This window comes from Lachancea thermotolerans (assembly GCF_000142805.1).
Source record: "Lachancea thermotolerans CBS 6340 chromosome H complete sequence".
Taxonomy (NCBI): domain Eukaryota; kingdom Fungi; phylum Ascomycota; class Saccharomycetes; order Saccharomycetales; family Saccharomycetaceae; genus Lachancea; species Lachancea thermotolerans.
In genome coordinates this window covers 775,792-796,016 of record NC_013084.1, presented here as the reverse complement: position 1 = coordinate 796,016, position 20,225 = coordinate 775,792, and the positions used below count along the sequence as shown (strand labels likewise).

At 51.0% G+C, this 20,225-nt stretch overlaps 10 protein-coding genes across 10 annotated transcripts; 5 read left to right on the top strand and 5 right to left on the bottom strand.

The window, feature by feature from the left end:
• Positions 1-321: 321 nt before the first annotated feature.
• KLTH0H09218g (KLTH0H09218p) lies at positions 322-2,445 on the bottom strand (the record flags this gene model as incomplete). Its single annotated transcript, XM_002556229.1, has 1 exon — positions 322-2,445. The coding sequence occupies one exon, from the start codon at positions 2,443-2,445 to the stop codon at positions 322-324; it is 2,124 nt and encodes a 707-aa protein (XP_002556275.1).
• A 2,270-nt stretch (positions 2,446-4,715) lies between these two features.
• MIG1 (transcription factor MIG1) lies at positions 4,716-6,098 on the top strand (the record flags this gene model as incomplete). Its single annotated transcript, XM_002556228.1, has 1 exon — positions 4,716-6,098. One exon carries the CDS (start codon positions 4,716-4,718, stop codon positions 6,096-6,098), a length of 1,383 nt encoding a protein of 460 aa, XP_002556274.1.
• A 1,876-nt stretch (positions 6,099-7,974) lies between these two features.
• Positions 7,975-8,343, top strand: KLTH0H09174g (KLTH0H09174p; the record flags this gene model as incomplete). Its single annotated transcript, XM_002556227.1, has 1 exon — positions 7,975-8,343. The coding sequence occupies one exon, from the start codon at positions 7,975-7,977 to the stop codon at positions 8,341-8,343; it is 369 nt and encodes a 122-aa protein (XP_002556273.1).
• Positions 8,344-8,774: 431 nt separating this feature from the next.
• Positions 8,775-10,481, bottom strand: SEC9 (Sec9p; the record flags this gene model as incomplete). Its single annotated transcript, XM_002556226.1, has 1 exon — positions 8,775-10,481. The coding sequence occupies one exon, from the start codon at positions 10,479-10,481 to the stop codon at positions 8,775-8,777; it is 1,707 nt and encodes a 568-aa protein (XP_002556272.1).
• Positions 10,482-10,669: 188 nt separating this feature from the next.
• On the bottom strand, positions 10,670-12,757 carry ENP2 (ribosome biosynthesis protein ENP2; the record flags this gene model as incomplete). The annotated part of the gene is made up of 1 exon (XM_002556225.1): positions 10,670-12,757. The coding sequence occupies one exon, from the start codon at positions 12,755-12,757 to the stop codon at positions 10,670-10,672; it is 2,088 nt and encodes a 695-aa protein (XP_002556271.1).
• Positions 12,758-13,015: 258 nt separating this feature from the next.
• VIR1 (Vir1p) lies at positions 13,016-15,400 on the bottom strand (the record flags this gene model as incomplete). Its single annotated transcript, XM_002556224.1, has 1 exon — positions 13,016-15,400. The coding sequence occupies one exon, from the start codon at positions 15,398-15,400 to the stop codon at positions 13,016-13,018; it is 2,385 nt and encodes a 794-aa protein (XP_002556270.1).
• A 689-nt stretch (positions 15,401-16,089) lies between these two features.
• Positions 16,090-16,731, top strand: PNC1 (nicotinamidase; the record flags this gene model as incomplete). Its single annotated transcript, XM_002556223.1, has 1 exon — positions 16,090-16,731. One exon carries the CDS (start codon positions 16,090-16,092, stop codon positions 16,729-16,731), a length of 642 nt encoding a protein of 213 aa, XP_002556269.1.
• A 258-nt stretch (positions 16,732-16,989) lies between these two features.
• OCH1 (initiation-specific alpha-1,6-mannosyltransferase) lies at positions 16,990-18,360 on the top strand (the record flags this gene model as incomplete). The annotated part of the gene is made up of 1 exon (XM_002556222.1): positions 16,990-18,360. One exon carries the CDS (start codon positions 16,990-16,992, stop codon positions 18,358-18,360), a length of 1,371 nt encoding a protein of 456 aa, XP_002556268.1.
• Positions 18,361-18,556: 196 nt separating this feature from the next.
• RSR1 (Ras family GTPase RSR1) lies at positions 18,557-19,285 on the bottom strand (the record flags this gene model as incomplete). The annotated part of the gene is made up of 1 exon (XM_002556221.1): positions 18,557-19,285. One exon carries the CDS (start codon positions 19,283-19,285, stop codon positions 18,557-18,559), a length of 729 nt encoding a protein of 242 aa, XP_002556267.1.
• A 133-nt stretch (positions 19,286-19,418) lies between these two features.
• KLTH0H09020g (KLTH0H09020p) lies at positions 19,419-20,036 on the top strand (the record flags this gene model as incomplete). The annotated part of the gene is made up of 1 exon (XM_002556220.1): positions 19,419-20,036. One exon carries the CDS (start codon positions 19,419-19,421, stop codon positions 20,034-20,036), a length of 618 nt encoding a protein of 205 aa, XP_002556266.1.
• Positions 20,037-20,225: the final 189 nt, after the last annotated feature.

The window sequence follows — 20,225 nt, the reverse complement described above, 5'->3', positions numbered from 1 at the left end:
GTGGCTAAGGTATCAGAAATGAGACTGAGGCGTTAGGCTCCATTCCGATTATTGTTTTTGCCGGGAGGATACATTTTGAGTATGTTTTTTTTATAATGGAGTTCGACGTGGAAAAGTATGAAGCCTAAGAGGATTTAACTCATGGGGGCTTGAACACTAATGCAACCCTTGGGGTAAGTCTGCATCACTGTAAATACAACATGTTGCGGATATTATACAATAAATCAGATAAACACATACATAACTATTGAACAGGCACAAGCTTCACCAACAGTTGAGGTGCGCGAGAATCCTTTGCAGGTATTCCAACGTGCCTCACATTTAAACAACAATTGCCGACAACAAAACTATGCTTGCCACAGTCGCAATGCATTGCCAGCCCAACGTCACGGCGGGTACGCCAATTGAGTTTCCAGCGTTTGCAGGGACGATGACAGCTCCTGGAAGAGTAGCAACGCTAACAGATGTGGAAGTGATAGTTTCGGTCACAACTTCATCAGAGAACGCGGTTGACACAGGTTCCTCCTCGGTCGTAACGAAGTAGGATGTCGAGTAAATTGGAGTAGAAGAGATGATGTAAACGGTCGAAGAGCCAGGGATAATACTTGCGCCGTAGCTAGCCGTTTCGCTTGCAGTGACTGGCGCTCCCGTCACGGTGGTGTAGGCGACTTCTTGCTCTAAAGGAAGATATGAGGTAAGAACAAGCGTGCTTGTAGCCACAGGGACAACTTCAACGTTGTACAAAATATCCGACGATGACGCGGAAAGGGTTTTCGTTACGGGGTACGAGTATACCGTTGTGCCAACAGATGTAGTGGCAACCTCCGTGGTGTATGTACCAAAAGTGCTGTAAACTGAAGCATGGGCAACAACATAATCAGTGGTAATCGTGGAATAACTAGTTTCGAGATTGCAGTTCACAACCACAGTAGGTTCGTCGGCAACAATCGTAGTGGTGTAGACGTAATTAGATTGGACCTCCTCTGACAGGACGCTCTGGAAAGTGGTTTGAGGTAGTTCTTCGCAAGCTTCACACCTTTTTCTGAGAGTAATTATTTCGGGGCTTACAGGAACAACGCGTGTGACAAGCTGTCCTGGTGCCGTAATGGTCTCAAGGGTCTGAGATTCAATGGTGGATGTAGTTAAAACGGTAACCTCGGTTGTGAGTACCGTGCGCGCCAGTGAAACCAGAGATATCGCCTCGTAGACTATAACAGTATCGGTTTCAGTCTTATTCGAGTAGAGGACGCTGGGCTTAATGATAGAGGTTGATAATGGGACATCCAGGAGAGTGGTCAAATACTCACTTGTGATGGTGGCTGGGGCCACTGTTTCGAATGTGGTCTCCATATCGATGTCTCTGGTGATGACGTAGGTTGAATCAGGCTCAGTGATCACATACGTCGTGTACGCAGTCGAAGTGCTGGTCACTGTAGGAACACTGCCCGTCGCCGCGGGACCGGGAGCGCTGGTTACGGCGGCAGTGATAGTGGTAGTATAAGTGCGCGTGGAGACCGCGGTGCTAGTTGCCAGGCCAATTGAAGTGTGCTCGGCAGTGGTCGTGTAGGTCACGAAAGAGGTGTAAACACTGGGGGACACAATCTCTGTAGTTCCACTTTCTGTATAGTGCGAAGTAACAGCCACGGGGCCAAGAGTAGTGATTATTGTTGAGAAAGTGGTGGTAAACACCGACGTTTCTGTGATATATTCAATGACAGTTTCTTGGGCATCGTACACCGTAGCGGTTGGTGAGCTGATAGTCGAGTATAATACGGATTCCTCGGTAAAAGTGGTTGGTGACGAGGTCTCAACTGTGGAGTAGAGAATTGTGGTGGGTGTGACAACATATTCTGAGCTGATCGTTGTCACCGGTACGCTGATAGTGGTTCCTTCCACGTACTGGGTGGTGTAGACAGGCGAGTAACTCAGAAGGACAGTGGTAGGCACCGAGACTTGCTCTTCGCTGTAGTAGGTGCTGACTGCCTCATGGTTGGTAAAAAACTCAGTGGTAGTAAGCGTCACGGTAACCGTGGTGTACGCGGATTCCTGGACGAGGGTCAACGAAGAAGAAGAAGAGGAGGAGGGGGAGGCAGAAGAGAGCAACGACGACACCGGCGATGAGGAAGGAGAAAGTGAGGAAGATGAGGTTGTATCGGCCGGAGGGTTCGGAGAAGAGGGCGAGGTAGACGAAGAAGAAGGCGATGCAAACGAAGGAGAAGCAGAAGAGAGGGGAGGGAGCGACGATGAGGATGAGGGCGAGAACGCAGAAGCCGAGGAAGAGACGCTGGATGGCGTAGCCTCGGTGCCAGGCGTTGTCACCGTCGAAGATGCCACCGAGGGCTCCACTGGCGACACCGCCGAGGGCTGCCCTTCCGGGGCCGAGGATACCGCAGTGCTGGTGGCGGCCGCGCCGGGCGCGGCAGTAACGACGGAGGACACGGGCATGGACGCCGTGGTGATGAACGAGGGCTCAGGCACGGCGACCGTGGTGCTGGACTCCGCGACCGACGTGACCGCCGTGGAGACGTAGACCTCCGTGCCGGCCAAGCTGTCCGCGGTTGTGATAAGCGAGCCACCGAAGTCTGAGTTGGTCTGTGCAAAAGCGAAATAGTCAGTATTTGTTGGTAGCGGCGGTGCGAGCGCGGCTTCCGCGCTCGCCCCGTGAACGGTGTCTGGGCGCTAGTCGCCGTTACCTACCTCCGACAAGAACGGCGGGATGTAATCCGTGGCGTCGGTTGCCAGCTGCGCTACCGCCACCGTAGCGGCGTAGCCTGAAACAAGCAGCAGGCGCAGAAGCGAAGGACGCACCGAGCGAGGAATACTCAAAGCCATTTTGAGGTCAACAGGAATCCCAGTGTTTTTTTTTTATAGTGAATCTGAAACGAGTGCGAACGGCGGCTAAACTCGGCTGATAAAGTGCTAGGAATCGAAAGGAAAAAAAACCAGCTTCAGAAGCCAGAAATTACTGCCAATCTCGCGCCTTTTTATACCTGCTTGTAAGCCCAACTTCAGCAGCCCAACCAGGGCTCCCAGCCGCCCGTATACGGACTTTTCTTTTGATTTCCTCTTACCCCAAAAACCTCTTTTCGAGGGCGGCAATCAGATCGGTACTTTGCTTCGAAGCCGATCATGCAGGTCTTCCCGAGAACAGTATTCGCGACGCACAGCGCGCATGCCTCGGCACACAGAGCCACCCCTCATAATACCCGTTTACCGCCCATCATACACGCGGCCCTAGCTCATTTTCCAACAAAGGACCACTAGTTATATGTAGTGCATACCAACACTGCATGTGCGCCGCATGTCTCGAAAACTCCGCATATTCATGCATAAGCGCGCATGAACAAGGGGGATCTTTCTGCAATATGTAGAGCCGAGGGATGGCGACAACGTGAGGAGAGCGCAAGCGCTGACCTTCATGTATAATAAGAGCGGAAGATGCGGGGAAATCGGACGGAGAAACGTGTCGTAAACAGCGGAGTTAGCAATTAGTTGCACGGGGGAAAAGGCTGTAGTTAATGGGGAGAGCGAGCGAGCGCCAATGGGGGAAGCGCTCTTGTCTCGCGCGTTTGTCGCGTGTGTTTCATACGAAAGCGGCAGTAGCGGTGGAAGCCGAACATCATCACCGACGGAAGTTTGTATTAATTCACGTGATTCGAGAAATTGAAATGGAGATCACCATATGCAGGATCGTGAGCTGATCTCTTCCGGACGTTGCCGGGTTTTCGAAGGCGTGCGTATATAATGATCTAGCTCGCGGCTCTGGCAAAACCTGGGGTCCTGTGCGTCCGGTATGCAACAGTTGAATCTTCACTGGTCCTGAAGAAGGCTGTGGCGGTGCGTTTGCGTTCCTATCGAGGAACAGAGGCTCTGTGAAGGAGGCCGTTCAAGGTTGGGTGCGCGCGCAACGCCTGCCCGAGCAGCAGCTTTCGGCGACGCTGCTTGCCGCCGGCCACCCCGCTTTTTTTTTGTTGAGCGCGACTCACGCAGATTTTTCAATGGCGAACCGGGGTCAAAACGTTCTCGGCGGATACAGTGCGCGGGGTCGAAGCGCCACTCTGCCAATGCGGCCATCGCTGGGTGCGGGCCGCAGCGAAGCAGGCGATTCGCTGTGCTTTGGATTCGTGCGCTGCTCGCAGTAGCGAAGCTAATGCCATCCGAAGCGGGTTCCTTACGTCCGCCGCAAATGCGCGTGCATATGATATGGGGTCTACAGGTCCACCGGGCGCGCCGCGCAGACAGAGAAGGCCACACCGCTCGCGCTCGTGCGTTTGGTTTTGTTCGCGCTCCGACACTTGCGCCGCAGATCTAGCGCGCGTACGCAGCGCAGTGTGGCCGCCGGATAAAAGCGGCTTTTAATACTTCGAATGAGGAGATTTGGGGCGTGTTCTGTCACAGCTACGCGCTCGCCAGGCCAATAGCGGAGCCGGCGGGGTAGATTACGGAATTGTTGAAAACCTAAAGGGCCGCCTACCCCAGATTATTTGGCGGATCGTGTACCAAGTTTACGCGGTCCACGCCCACGCTGCCTGCCTCGCGGTCGGCTCGAAACGGGTAACCTTGAGCGCTTTGGCTGGATGATGCTTTTGTCAAAGCTTGTGGCTCCAACTTCCTAGCTCGTTTGCCCCGGATTTTGGAAGTACCAAAAAAATTTGAAATTGAAGTCGGGGCAAAGATTGAAGAAAGCCAGTTATGAGTGAAAGGCACGGAAACCCATGTCAAGCACGGACGACACCAAGGGTAATAAGAAGCGGAGATCACCCAACTCAGGCCCGGACTCCCCCAGGCCGTACATATGCCCCATCTGTTCGAGGGCTTTCCACCGGTTGGAGCACCAGACCAGGCATATTCGGACGCACACGGGTGAGAAGCCTCACGCGTGCGACTTCCCGGGGTGCACCAAGAAATTCAGCAGGAGCGATGAACTGACACGGCACAAAAGAATACACACCAACCCCCACCCCAAGGGGAAGCGCGGCCGCAAGAAGAAGACCGAAACTCAAAGCTCCGGTGCGGACACCGCGGTCCAGCAGGGCAACCTGCCCAGAGAGAGAGCTACGCGCCCCGCACCCACGTTCCAGCTGGGCGGTGAGGACGACGACGCTTCGGATGTTAACAACCCAGCCAGTTCCCCGGAAGACCAGAGTATGGGTATTTTGGCGAACGCTGCCCTGAAGTTTCAAGCACGCAGCACGGACACGCCGCTACATAGCGTGCGCTCTCTGCCGTCACTCAAGACGCTCGAGGCGAACGGGATGAGGGTAGCGAGCCCCCCAGGGTTGGCTGGCGCTGCTCTGCCGCCGCACAACAGCTCCACGGGCAACTTGCAGTCAGTAGGGAGCCTTCTGCCCGCGCGGTCAACACCATCGCGGCTCAAGCTCAACGTACTTTCTTCCCTACAAAGAATGACGCCTCTCGCGCCTGTACAGGCCGGGAATCCCGGCACAGCGCAATATAGCTCACAGACAGCGAGCGCCTCGAACTCAGGGACCACAACTCCGTACCAGAGCCCAGAGCACCCAGAGTACCTGGGGAGCTGCCCTCCGCGCCACAAGACCTACTCATCGTCTGCGTCGCTTACGAGCATCTCTAACCTTATTACAACAGATGATGAGGACCGCGAGTTCGACGAGGAGGAGATGGGTCGTGCTCGTAAAAAATCAAGAACAACTACGCCTACGATCAGCAGAAGTCATAGTCAAACCAACCTCTCGAGCAGAACAGGTACGTTCACCAACCTAGCGAGCCTGAACGGCGTAGGACAGCCGCCGGGTATTACAGGAATCCTGTCGTCCAGGCCGTCATCCTCGGACTTCAGCAGCGAGCTCAACCAGCGGCTCCAGAGTGTCCAACGGTCACGCTCTTCTCAGTTCCTGGATAGGTATGCGTCTACGCCGTCCGTGGCCCTCTCGGGTGCGCCTTCAGCCAAGTTCACTCCGCTGGGCACCCCTCCACAACTGGCCAGTCCGCCGAACGCGAGAGCGGTACCGACGGACCTTCAGGGGCATTCTCAAAGCAGCCACTGCATCAAAACAGAGAGTGAGGAGTCCATGCTCCCGCCGATCCGCAGTCTTGATCTGCAGTTCCCCACCGGCTGAAAAGAACGCGAGGAAAGTGCACTGAGCGGAAGGCAAGCGGGCCTTACCCACCGGCAGTGGCAATGCACCCCTTCGCATCATTTATAGAGGTTTATAGATCAGATTGTAACACTACAGAAACCCTTAGAGTCTACAGCACCGGTCGAGGCGTGGGGCCTTGTTCCTCTTCTCGCAGGCGCGCTGACGCCGGGCGATGTTCACGGCTCCTCCAGGTCATATACAACGGCAAATCGACGTATCCCATGATACGTGCATCAAGTCACGTGGCCCGCACTGAATCATCCACGGGGAGACTTGCACCCAACAAGGCGTTCTGCCCCTGCGCGCGCAGTAGTGCCTTGGTGGCTTGCATTTGAGCAGCACTCTTGCCTCAAGGCTCCGCCACGTGTGCGATCGCCGTTTCCGTGTTTGTCGAGCTCCTTGTCGAGGGCGCGCCGGGCCAGCTGGATCACTTCTAAACGCCGAAATCAAATGAATATCCGGATGAGCCCCAATTAGCAAGATCCATCCGTGAAACAGTGCAGAATGTGCTTACGGGTGCTGGAACATCGTGTCATCCTTCCAGATCGCACGTGCTTCCGAATCGCGGCCCTAAGCACCGTGTTGTTACCTTCTGCTAAAACGGTAGTAATCGCTATACACGAAATGTGATATGGGCTCGGCGGCTACAGGCGGGAGTCTCGTGCCTGCTACTGCCGTATCCAGAAATAGTTACCATGCAATGCAATAGTCGCGCGATGAAGTGCTAGTTTTTCTTCTGCTGCTCGTCGCGACAGCAGAGGGAATGTTGGGCTCGTTTTGCCCATGAGGGGCCGAGCACCAGGGAATTCGGATCGCAGCGCCGGACCTCCTAAAACACAGCCTGCTTTCAGTGACGAAGGCAGCTCGCGAGTGCTCGTATTGAGCCCAAAGCTCCGTCCGCATCACGGAACAACGCCAGAAAGAAGCACCACAGCTGCGCCCCTACCTGGCAAGATTTGGGCGCTCGTGAAGCAGCGCGAACGCGGGGCGCGGTGCTGAACGAGACGGATGAGGCACCTGAGGGCGATCCAGACCCTGAGCGCTGCAGTGCGCAGCGCGCACTGCCCGCTGCGCCAAGCACTCTCGTTCGCGCGCGGGTCACGTGTACGTAACACCATCACATAATGGTCACGTGCACACGGCGCTTCCCAGGATGCAGGATCATCGCCGACGGGTAGTGGGCTATTATGGCACCACCCAGGAAAAAACAAGGCCCGCTGACCTCAGCGCCCGTGCCAGAAAACCTCTCAATCCCGGAGCGGCCCAACGCTTGTTGTCTCACCCAATTCACAGTTCTAGGCCGGCCCGGACTGCACACCCTGCTGGACCTGCCGCTGTCTCGCTGCCCAATTTCGCTTGTGGGTGTTGAGGCTCCGGCATATGTGTCGTTCCCACATGACGCCTCAAAATTTTATTTTTAATTGCGATGTCGTTCGTGCCAACGGGCGGTGAGAGCTATTGATGATCCGTGCGGTGCCGTACGCTCGCGCCAAAATTTGCTTAGTGTTTCCAGCAAAAGCCCAGACCCGGTGCAAGACTGGGCGCGGGATTGCGGAGTGTCACGGTGAGACTCTGTGCATGAAAGAACACAACGGAATGGCGGTGACTGAAATTTTCACTAGGGCGTGAAATTTGTGATGCGATGGCCGGATGTGGTGGGCGTGGCAGGTGTTGGTATATAATAAGCCACGGGTTGAAAAGAGATGGGCGCGAATAATAAAACGTGGAAGACCACGAATTAAATCAACACAAACATTAGCACGAGCACAGAGCTCTTTAGCATATAAGCGGCAGACCATTGAACCCGGCCTGTGCAACGACACCAGTGCGCTTACTCTCCCCACACGTCCCACCAATGTCCGCATTCAACGACTTCTGCATAGTGTGTGAAAGGCTCATCGACGGATCGTCGCGCCTGTACTGCTCGCAGGCGTGCTGCGAACGCGACACGAGCGCCGGGCGGCGCAAAAGCGTCGTCGAGAGCCTCGTGGCCACGCCGCAGCTGTGTCCACTGGACATGGACGCGGAGGACTCGGACGGCGACGAGGACTTCTTCGAGCTAGACTACACCTCGACTGTGCCGACCACGCTCAGCTCGCCACGCGCCTTCGCGAAGGAGCAGCAGGGCGGCTACTTCTCGCTAGCGCGCGACGTGGTCTTCGACCACACCGCGGAGAACAACTACAAGCTGTGGCTGAACGCCCATGGCGCGCACGCAGGCTGAAGCCCGCCCGGCGTCCACACGCGGCGGAATGCAAAAACACACCCTGTAAAAAACACCCGCGGCACGCAGCCCTCCCTTCATTGCATTTCCCTCAGCATTCATGTTACGATACACACAGTCTACGCAACCATTTTCGGATCTACAACGCGCTATGGCATTCTACTATCTCATGACTTAAATTTACGACCATTCCTTGCCCCACTCGCTTCACAATTCATTAGCTTTCTACTCAACTACCTTGTTTACACAAAACTTCATAAATAGCCAAAAAAAACACCCCAAACCCGCTTGAGGGGCTTTTACGCCCACAAGCACCTTCTTTTGCATTGTTAAACTTCGTCTATTGTTCTTTTCAACAGGCCTCTTGTGCGGACAAGGGTGTCATGGATTAAAAAAATGTCGTATATACGGTTACTATTTTTGGCAGGCCCTCAACGAATTTGTGTTAGCCTGGTAGTGTTCAAGTGAATCTTGATGTCCATGTTATCAGTGTCCTCCTCAATGTTCTGGACACGGTTTTGCTGGGCGTCGATCTCGTCGCCTGCCGCGATAGCCAGTCGCTTGAGCCTCCCACTGATTTGGCCAACCTTGTCTAGGTTCTTGTCGATCTCCAGCTCCATTTCGTCGTCTTCTTCGTCATTCTCGAACTGATATCTCTTGGCCTTTTCCAGAATAGCCTGATTTTGGTATCTCTGTCTTATGGTATCATGGTCTTGCGACGCACCGTTTAGGGCACCCTCAATGCGGTTTGTAGATTGGTGCAGGCGCCCGTTGGTCTGCTTCTGCATGAGCTTGTCCTCTATCCTCTGGTTTCTTATACGTTCTTCAGCTTCTCGAAGTCTTCTCTTGGACGTAAAGGGATTGCTCACATGTACGGCCAGAATGTTACGGTTCAGCTTCTTTAGCTCTGCGACTCGGTCATCAGCCACTCTGTTTTGCATCTTCATGAGGTCTAAATTTCTCTCAACGTTGTTCAGCTTCTCACTCTGGTGGCCCAGCATCCCGAGTGTATTTGTTCCCGCCATTTCGGCTTCCTGAGCCATTTTCAGTGTATTCCTAGTTGAAGCGACAGAGCTCTGCTTGGTGAACCTGATTTGCTGCTTGATTTCGTCAACCTCTTCGTCCTCCTGTTGTTGCTGCAATTCCTGGTTCTGTCTCTGTACGTCTTCGAAGGTCTGATAGCCTCGAGTATCATCGGGCTGCTGGAGCTGGGTCTGGCCGAGCTCGCCCGCGTAATTTTCATGTATGGAACCGTTCAAGTCGTCACCCTCGTCCTGTAATGTGGCATTAAGGTCAATCTCGTCGTCGTTGAGATCTGGATTCCGTATCTTTGGTGCAGCGGCAGAGGTTTCGAAGTCGAACTGGTCATCTTCCGGAGCGGCAGAAGGCCTCGAGGATCTACTGGCTTCCCTCGAGACGTATGGATTGGGCTTTTGAGGCGCTGGAACATTAGTACTGCTTGCGCCTGCACTATACGGATCACTTTTCATCATGCTATAAGGGTTTTGAGAAGGTTGCGCTGAACCCGCAGTGCTGCTTGAGAAACTAGAATGCCCGGCGTAAGGATTTCCTGGGCGTTGCCCATAAGGATTACCTGCATTAAGAGCTGGTGCGCTTGGGCCACGGCCCTGAGTGTAGGGATCTGCATATGGGGTTGCACTGCCACTACTGCGACCAGAAGGTTGATTACCGTAAGCGTTGCTACTATAACTCGAGTAAGGATCAGAAGACTGTTTTCCATAAGGGTCGGAAGGCTGTTTTCCATAAGGGTCATATGGTTGTTTTCCATAAGGATCCGCAGCAGCACTCGAGTTTGTAAAATTGTTCCTAGCATAAGGATCGAAATCATTTTTGCTTGGTTCTCTCATGTACGCATTTCCCGCATCTGAGTCAACTTCTGATTTGTTGAGGTCGTCTAGTACAGGCGGGTTACTTTTTCCGAAGTTTTCATACCCTGGTGGAGCGTAGAACTTGTCCTCAGCCTTGTCTTTAGCAAACTTTCCGTAGGCAGCAAACTTCTCTTTCTTTGTCCTGTTCACATTCTTTGTTGGTATACCCTGTTCAATCAAATTGTCTCTGTTGACTTCCGGAGTATCCTCCTCAGGTGGTTTTATCTTAAAAAAGCGCTTTATTCCCATTTTGTGGTTTTGTCGATGGGTTTGAGCATAGCAGGTTGTTCAGTTCTGCTTTACAGTTATTTTTGTAGTTTTATTTAGCGAAATATACCTGGGGTCAAAATATCACGTGCCGCAAGCATTACCCATTAACTATTAAACAGAGGACGGCAGAGGCTGCCAGGCCCCCCAAAGTCACCATTTTAGCTATTTTACATACCACGGAACACATTTTTGCTTGCTCTTCTTCCTTGGAAACGGGGCTTCGATCTCCCGCTATCTTTTTTGTTCTCCGCCTCATCTCCGTCGCTGTCAAACGTAACCTTCTTTTTGCCAGCAGGTTTTTTCTTAGAAGGAACAAAACTGAACTCAGCTTCGCCTTGATGGTTTCTACGCACCGCGGGTTCTTGGCGTTTTTCTCGCTGTTCCTCTCTGCGAAGTTGGGCCACTTTCCTATCGAAAGTCAAGTCCTGAGCCTCTTGCGAGAGGCGGTCATCAGCACCAACGCTCATTTGGTTCATGAACTTATCAGCCTTCTCCTTCTCCCGCTTTCTGCGTTGCGTAACTGCTATTTGCTTAGCGAGGGCCTTCTTCTCCTTCTCCGTCATTTCTTCAGAGCCCTTTTCTTCATCAGATTCGCTTTCTTCGCTCTCTGAGTCGGAGTAGTGGCCTCTACCTTCTTTAATGGCTATTCTTTCCTCGTCAGACTCCTCTGCGGCAGTGAGTGCTCTGATACGCTTCTCAGCGCCCTCCTCCGTCTCTCTTGCAGACTTAACTGGGTTCAACTGCTTGTAATCATAATCGTCCTCATCAACCTGGAAATCTTCGTCCTCAAACATTTCCTTGAAACGGTCGTCAGCAAGAACATTATCGGCAATTTTGTCACCACGCTTCTGCGAAAGTTTGTCCACAAGAACCTTGTTGATCTTGACCGCAGGCTTCTTGACAGCACCCGAAGTTCTGATCCTTGACTCTCTCTCTTTTTCGATACGGCGCCTGACCTCTCTTTCCCTCTCATCTCTGTATGAGTTAGGGTTGGCAATCAGAGAGACCTTATCGTACAGCTCGCTGTTGATAAAGTAACCATGCATGTATGCCCTCATGACCTTCGAGCCAATTAGGTGGTTTAGACCCAGCTTCTTAACGTCTTCTCTTGTGATAAATCTGTAGTTTGAGTACACAGTGTCGCTTGGCTTTTCTTCCAACTCCTCGGTGATGGAGTCCAAAAACGAGCACCACTTGGGCGCAGGGCCTAAGTTAGGAATGTAATACGTGTGCAGTGGGATTCCCTCGTTGGCAGTGAAAAACATTCCTGTCCCAGGAACATGTTCTATGTCATTGATGTCCACGCTAGGCTCCATTGACGCAAATGGTTTTCCGCTGTTCCTGTCCCAGATCTTGGCAATCCTTTTATCGCAGGTGAGGATGTTATTATTTCCGTTCTCAGCACCTGTGTTATCAAGCCATATAATCTTTTTAATATCAAAGCCATAACCCTGGTCCTTCACGATCATTGGCTGAGAAGCACGAAGGTCATAAAGATACGAGTACCCAGTAGAGGTACCGCACGCGAAATTCAACCCATCATTTCTGAAACTTGTAGCAGTTACTTGGAAGGGCGAAGAGTCGTAACTGTTTTCCAAAAGCAACTTCGCAGCCCTTGCACGCGCTCTGGAGTCCCAAAATTCGACAACATTATCTTCCATACCAACAGCTACCAGACCGTTAACATCATTAACGGAAACGTGGTTTACACCTTCAGAGTCAAGTTTGAATGGATTCAGGAACCGGCCTTGCTCTAAGTTGAGTCTGTAAAGCTCGTCGCCACTTGCTCCAACGTAAAGGCCACAGTTTGCTTTGTTGTACGCTATGCTTCTCCCGAACTTGGGGATTCTTGTGGTATAGTAAAGCCCTCCCTTATTCTGGAACTGTATGCTTCTATCGTTCTGCAAGTGTACGCTTTTAGTCCAGTCATCCGATAAAATTAGAAAGTCCACGTTCTCTGCATCTGTATGTCTCTCGAACTTTAACGACAGATTGGCAAAGTCATAAAGGTGAATCTGAGGCTTGTAAGTTCCAGTAGCCATAGCGAACTGACCGTCAGGCGTGCATTTGACTTTATTGGAAGCCTCACTGAACTCAAAATCCTGAATGAGCTCTACACGATTTTGATATTCTAAATCGTGCTTCAAGGACCTCTTTCTCTTCTTAGCAATCCAGTCAGGAAGAGATCTGGAGACATTGGTACCTGAAACCTGATAAACAGAGTTGTCGCTTGCCGAAGTGGACTTCAGAACCATCGCACCTTAATGCTTATATTTTACCGCCTTCGCTTAACCGACGAAGTACGCGATGAGATGGGCTTCTCAAAATTTTCAAAAATCCTTTTTCTGTGGTGTACAGCACGTATGAAAAAAATAGCCGAAAAGATTTGGTCAAGTGACAACTCGACGATCTACATCTGCAAGGGCAACGAATGAAATAGAATACCGACTGAGGCGCCAGGCTGAGTTCGCGATGTTTGTTCGCACCGATGTTAGCAATCTGCGAAACTTCAGTCATTGCCGCACATAATCAAACCTATCTACGTGTACTGATTGTGCTCTGCTGTTATTGGTTGCCTTATTATGCCCTCCAAGAATGTAGTCCTTCCCCGTACTTACAACAGCAGAACTTGTCTCCGGTGAATTATTAAGGCCTTGTGAAAAGCAATTTGAGTCCCATCTCCTGGCAGAGAATGGGCTAGGTGCTTGAGCGCTACCTGGAGTCGTGGAGTCAGCACTGCCAGAGTACCTCTGCGCAGCAAACGCACTGCCCGCATCTTCAGTCCGTTCATGACAGATGCTGAGTTGCCTTGGAAAGTCTGCAGACAAAGGTATTAACTGGTTGCTGGCTTGCGTACCAAAGCTTTTCTCAATGTCCATCGAAGGCTTGCTACCTGCTTTCGACGCGGGAATAAAGGAAGATGCATGCGCATTATACTTTGGAACATATCCGTTATTTTTGGATTCAGTTCCTCTACTTGTTGTTGGCGTGGGTGCACTCGAGTCCTTCTTGACCTCAAATGTCAGCAAACAAAGGAACCGTTCCAACTCAACCTGAACGCATTTCACCAAAGGCTGAGGAACACGGAACATTTCAGTGTAAAACGGACGGAATATCGGAGATCCATCGTTCCACAGATTAATATATTCATACAGTGATTGAACAGTCAATTTATTAGTGAGTGAAGGTACCTGGGTAACGGAAAAGCTAGCCTCGAAAAAAACAAAGTTGAGGGTTTGCATAGATACCTTTTGAAGAGAAAGCTCAGCCATGGAAACCCGGGCCGAAAACTTCACGAGTTGAAAAAGAGAAATTCCCTTAAAGGTGCCAATAAGGGTCTCAAAACATGCCAAGGCCTCCCTTCTAATCAATCTGCCTTGGATAGTGTATTCATATTGACCTTCCGCAACCATCAAATACTGTTCCTCGGTCAGCTGCCTCGACAAGAGCAAAGCAGAGGTCATAGAAATGAAGTACAGTTGCAAGACTTCCAACGATGACCTATTGTCAATTGTGGTATCTTTCTGAGGATTGCTCGATTTAAGCGCGAGAACCTGGATCTCGCTTGCATTGTAGTGCCTTAGTACCATTTTGTTGATTGAGAGGACGCATTTCAAGGAGTCAAGCAAAGAGGAGACAGTTTCAAGATGCCTATTTGCTAGCAGTTCGGATTCAATCGTATTGTTGACAAAGCTGAAAGTTGATCTTGGTATCGGCGGAATTGTGGGTACAATATCATCAAAGAAACTGGGTAGCTGGTACGAAGTTTCTTGAAGCATCCACTCTTTATTGCTATTGTAGTTTCGAGCGCTCATCGCTAGGCTTCCAACTCTCAAAAGAAATCGGGCGGTCAAGTATTGAGTGATATTGAGGAGACCAGGGAGACTTTGTGTGGCGCCCATTTTCCCTAGTTCAAAATGCAGGGTTTGAACCTGACCCTCAGAGCACATGTGCCAAATGCGGCGAAGTGCGACTTTCAAGAGCAGCGCAAGATGCGGTTCTTCGAGAAAATTCAAGTCTGGATGATCCAATACCTCCATAACAACAGACAAGCTGAAAGAGACATCAGTTTCTGTTTTCAGGAGGCAATCACTTTCAATCCACTCTGCTATGGCTTGCTGGCAGAACTTGAAAAACCCGCCAGGGATCCATTTAGCGAACAAGATAGTTCGCCGAGCAGTTTGGTAGATGAAAGATTTTAATGCCTCATTGCTACGGTCTTTCAAGCCGACCCATTCAGTTGTTGCGTGCGCCCAAGACGCGATCAAAAAGTCCAGTTTTGGCTCCGCACTGGTGGAAACTAGGAGGTTATGGGAAAGTACCGCGCTGTACAGATCAATCCCCGTTTCTTGTGTCCATAATGGAATCCATGTCATTCTCATGGTTGGTCCCAAATTAAGTTGTAATTCTCTGAACACGCTTGCATCGAGGCGGTCGTAGCATTCGAGTTTAGAGATTACGGAGTAAAATCCAGGCTTGTAGTCTGTTGCGAAGCTTCCGCATAGCTCGCGTAACTGCGACGCGACAGGCTGATTGTGCAAGCTTCTGCTAACGAAAACACGCACTAGTTTCGCTAGTGTCCGATGCACAGAACAGTACGCGAATGTTGTTGCCAGGAGATCCAAGAGAATGTCTTTGCTGTCCCTCTCGCTGACACAAAGCTGAACCAAAGGTGTGAATACATCTAGGTCTGCGACCTGCGGCTCTTGGTGGGGTTTCAATTGACGAATCGCGTTTGCAAATTCGTATGCGGCGCTCAGAGCCTCAGCAGCACTGGGCGGGTAAGAATGGAGTATTCTAGCACTGCTTTCCACCGTCAGCATCATGTCCGCTGCCATCGGGTCGTCCGTGGACTCGCTGCGCTTCCGACTCAGTGCATCCATCTCGGCGGCTACCATCCTGTAGCGTTCAAAATTGTCTTTTTGGGCGCCTAGCGATATTCCTTATGTCGCTGTTGCATATACTTGCTAACTAGCTACCTAGCTGCCTATTTAAATGTGCCCGGTGCGTCCGCGAAACCCTTCGAGTGGCGATGATTATGTTTGAGTCTGTAACGAGATTGTGCAAGTCATCATATTTGAAACATAGTCTTATTTCAGCCCAAGACAAGGAGCTGAGGTCAGATCGAATTCGTGATATGTGATATACCGAGTCTTGACTTGCCCAAGTCACTAGCTCGCCGCCTTAAGACTTTAGAGCGGGCTCGGGAGTGCCTAGAGTGTTGACGGAGGGTACTGTCTCCATTTCCAGGTAGCCGCATGCTTTTCTTGTGACTAGAGGTAGCGAGGGGTGCCAGTATTCGTCATGACCTGGCATCGCGGCCCCCCAGAACAAAAGAAAGCTACAACAAATCATGTAGGAAGGGCCCTTAGCTATGTGAGACGCACTCGTGGCCCTTGTCAGGCGTCGAATTCCACCTCCTTTTTGCCGTTGCAAATACTACTGGGGAATCCCTTAATCGTAGGACTTTGCTGCATCGCTTTTCATATAACAAACTGGCAAGAACGCACAGCGCATCGCAGTCGGCAGAAACAAGCAAGCAACTCGCACAGCGTACCTCATCTTTACACACATTCCGCCAACAAACATGGGCAAAGCATTGATTGTTGTGGATGTTCAGCTCGACTTCCTGCCTCCAGACGGCTCCCTCGCCGTGGCCGCGGGTGATGAGATAGTCGACCGCATTGCAGAGCTCGTGAAGGACCCGCGCTGGTGCGTGGTCGTCGCGACGCAAGACTGGCACCCTGTGGATCACATTTCGTTCGCCAAAAACCACGGCCTACCGGAGTTCAGCTCCTACCAGTACGTCTCACCCGTAGACCGACACGAGACCCAGCAGGCCACACTGTGGCCTGTGCACTGTGTGCAGGGGACACCGGGCGCAGAGCTGGCTCCCGCGTTGAGCGAGAGCCTCCAGTCCCTTGAATGCGACCACCACACCGTCAAGAAGGGCTACATCTCCGACCGTGAGTACTACTCGGCCTTCAACGATATTTGGAACGACCACCGCACTGAGCTGGATGGTCTCTTGCGGAAGCACGGTGTTAACGATGTATTTGTCGTCGGACTCGCGCTCGACTACTGCGTCAAAAACACAGCTCTCTCTGCTGCGGCTCTTGGCTACAGGACCACCATTCTGCAAGACTACACCCGTGCAATCGCTTCCGACTCCAAGTCCATGTGCAATTTGAAGCAGGAGTTGGTTCAGAACGACATCACGCTTAAGTGAGTTGGAACGGTTCACGAGCCCAAAATGGACGTTCTAGGCCCATGCTACGTGTTCACGTAAATTTCGTGTTTCAAAAGAATTTTCAAGTCCGGGGAGGGTACTAGGCCAATTGCCAATTATATCATAAAAACAATTTATAGGTAGGTATATGTCTAATTCAAAATCTCACTGATCTCGCGGACGCAGGTGTTAGAACGATACAAGAACTGCCCTAGACCTTTGAGCTTTTAAAGTTTTCGGGTGCTGTGTGACTCTACAATGCTTAAGTTCAATAAGAAGGAACGCACGATTCTGACGAGCGTCGTGTTTCTGTATGTAATAGCGTCGTTCCAGCTGAGCTCATGGAAGCTCGAAAAACAGTTCTTCAGGGGTTTCAAGACCCTAATACCGACGGCAACGGAGGGGCAGACAATAAATCTGAAAACCTTCAAGCCCGCGAATATGAAGGGCGCGCCTATAGCAGAGCTGAGGTCGCAATTGACGCAGCAGTTTCCTTACGACCCATCGCAACCGATCCCTAGACGGATATGGCAGACCTGGAAGACGCCGTTCAACTCGCCGAAGATGTCTCAGGGGTTCAAAGACTTCTCGGGGCGCTGGGCTTCAGCAGCGAGCGAGGCTCCGCTTTACGATTACACTCTGGTCCCAGACGACCACATTATGCCTCTCCTGCACAACCTGTATGGCGCAGTGCCACAGATAATCCAGGCATTCGATTCAATGCCACTGAATATCCTAAAAGCAGACTTTTTCAGGTACCTAGTGCTGTACGCTAGAGGTGGGATATATTCGGATATGGACACCTTTCCGCTCAAAGCGCTGGACGAGTGGCCCTCTATCAAAACGAGTCGTCTTCCAAAACCAGAGGTGCCCATAAAGTACAAGGGGCTTGACTCTGCGAGCTCGCCGCCCACTCAGGAGCCTGGCTTCATTGCCGGGATTGAGGCCGACCCTGACAGGGATGACTGGAACGACTGGTATGCTCGCAGGGTTCAGTTTTGCCAGTGGACCATTCAGTCCAAACCAGGCCACCCGCTGCTCAGGGAGCTTATCATCAATATCACGGCCACTACGTTGGCTAGCACGAATGTGAAGACCAACATCAAAGCCCCCGATTTCATCATAGATGAGGGGCACAAGGATGACTACTTTGTCAACGCCCGGGGCAAAAAGAGGCTGGATTCCAAGTTCCCCCCCACTCAGAAAAAGACCGCAAAGAACACTGATGGCACCGATACTATGAATTGGACAGGTCCAGGCGTTTTTTCAGACGCCATTTTCAATTACCTAAACAACATCATCCAAACAAATCCTGACATCATGATCATAAACAACAACTTGAAGGCTAATAATATGGAAGACGGGTCTGGGACTCGGAAGTTTTACCGTAAAATTACAGAGGGCTTAATGTCGAGTGCGACATTTGTTACAGAGTTTTTCTCACTAATTGAAGAGCCTGTTATAGTGGACGATGTCATGATACTACCCATCACTAGCTTTTCGCCAGGCGTGAACCACATGGGCTCCAAGCCTGAAGACGATGATATGGCTTTTGTGAAACATATGTTCAAAGGGACGTGGAAGAATGATCCTAAACCCAGTTCGAAGGGTCAGCGTCAACAAGAGTAGTGGGGCCCGGAAAGTCGCAGGTCTCGTCGTTCCCGGACCCATTTCCCTCTTGCATATTTAAACATTTCAACTCAATTCCTTTAATTCTGTAAAACTGTTCACGAACTAAAGCTTACGCATCATGAGAACAACCTAAACTTCCCTGTATAGTATGATTGGAACCGTTACTGATTTACACATGCTTGCTAACAAAAGATCAAAGAATTACGCAGGACGTTTTGGTCTTCTTAGTCTTGCGCTTTGTGCTGGGCTTGCCCGGAGCCTGCTTAGCTGTTGCTGGTCTATTCAGTGTAACCTGCTTTTTGGGAGTGTCCTGGGCAGCGGAGGGGTCCGCAGCATTAGCAGAGGCTGCACCTAGGCCGGTGTTTTTCCTAGACATATGCCCTAGGGCAGCAGTGCTTGAGTTTTGCGCCTCAATCTCATTCCTTATGATTTGCCTAACGGCATCCACAAACACCTCATCCACATTACTCCTGAGTAATGCGCTGGTCTCATAAAAGGGTACCTTACCCCAGTTACTACTCATCTCGATACCCTCTTCAACAGAGATAACACGTTCGTCTTGCAAGTCTGCCTTATTGCCTACCAGCACCATTGGCACACGCGTCGAATCCTTGATCCTTAGCACCTGTTCGCGTAGTTCTATCAGCTCCTCAAGCGACTGGCGATCGGTGACTGAATAAACAAGCAAGAAACCCATGCCTGATTTTATGTAAAGCTCCCTCATTGCGGTAAACTGGGCAACACCCGCGGTGTCTAAGATCTCTAGGTCAAAAACCTTGTTATCGATCTCCATGGTCTTTCGGTATGAATCTTCGATAGTTGGATCGTAAGTGTCCAAGTATACTCCCTGGACAAACTGCACAGTCAAACATGACTTGCCCACACCACCGGCACCCAGCACCACTAGTTTGTAGTCTCTCATTGCTGGGGTTTGATTTGAAGTTGGTTAAGTCAACGGTTCAATTAATGAGTACTGTTTTTTTGATTCAAAAAATGATGCTTATGGGAGAGCCCGAACACAGCCTAGAGCGGAGACAGACTTCACAGGGGTACAAATGGTACGATTGACTATAGCACTGGGTTCGAAGTGTGCCACTCGTCACTACACGGTAGCTGCCCGTCCTCAAACGGGCTTTTCGCTTTTGAACTTGAGAATTGGTTTCGCATCGCAAGTTGGGGCACATCCTAACTCTGACAAAATGTTTGTTTCGCAGATCAAGGTATCAAACGGAGGAGCTGATGCTTTTAAGCAGGTCTGTAGCGGACTGCGCGGGTTTGTTACGCGGGAAGATCTGGAGGGATCCCTGCTGGTGCTTGTAGATAACATGAAGAAGTGCAAATTAAGAGGAGAAGTCAGCGAAGCTATGATTCTTTGCGGAGATGACAGCGTGTCTGGCATTGTTCAGCCCTGCAAGCCTGCAAACTTTGATCTTACACTTGTTGGTCAGCCGGTAGTGTTAGAAGGAACACCGGCAGGCGCTCAACCAACGTCTCGCCGAATCAAAAACAATGAGTGGCTTGAGGTTTCTTCAAGACTGTACGTAGACAACAAGGCACGGGTGGTTTACAAAGATCCAGAAACACAGACAGAAACGCCACTTTGTGTTTATAATGAGGAGAAGGCAATTCCGATCCTCGTCGGATCAGTTTCACCTGGTAGCCCAGTACGCTAGCCCATCGCATGCAACTAGACTAGTTCCGGTCACTCAAGACATCCGTTTGGGGCTTTCAAGATATTGTAAGGGCGCTGGTTTCCTCATATTGCTCCAAAAAACTGTGCTGAAATCGCGACAGACTCAGCACCCACCAAACTATCATGTATCTTTGCGCAAGAACGCAGCTTTTTCACTGCGCCCTTTGAG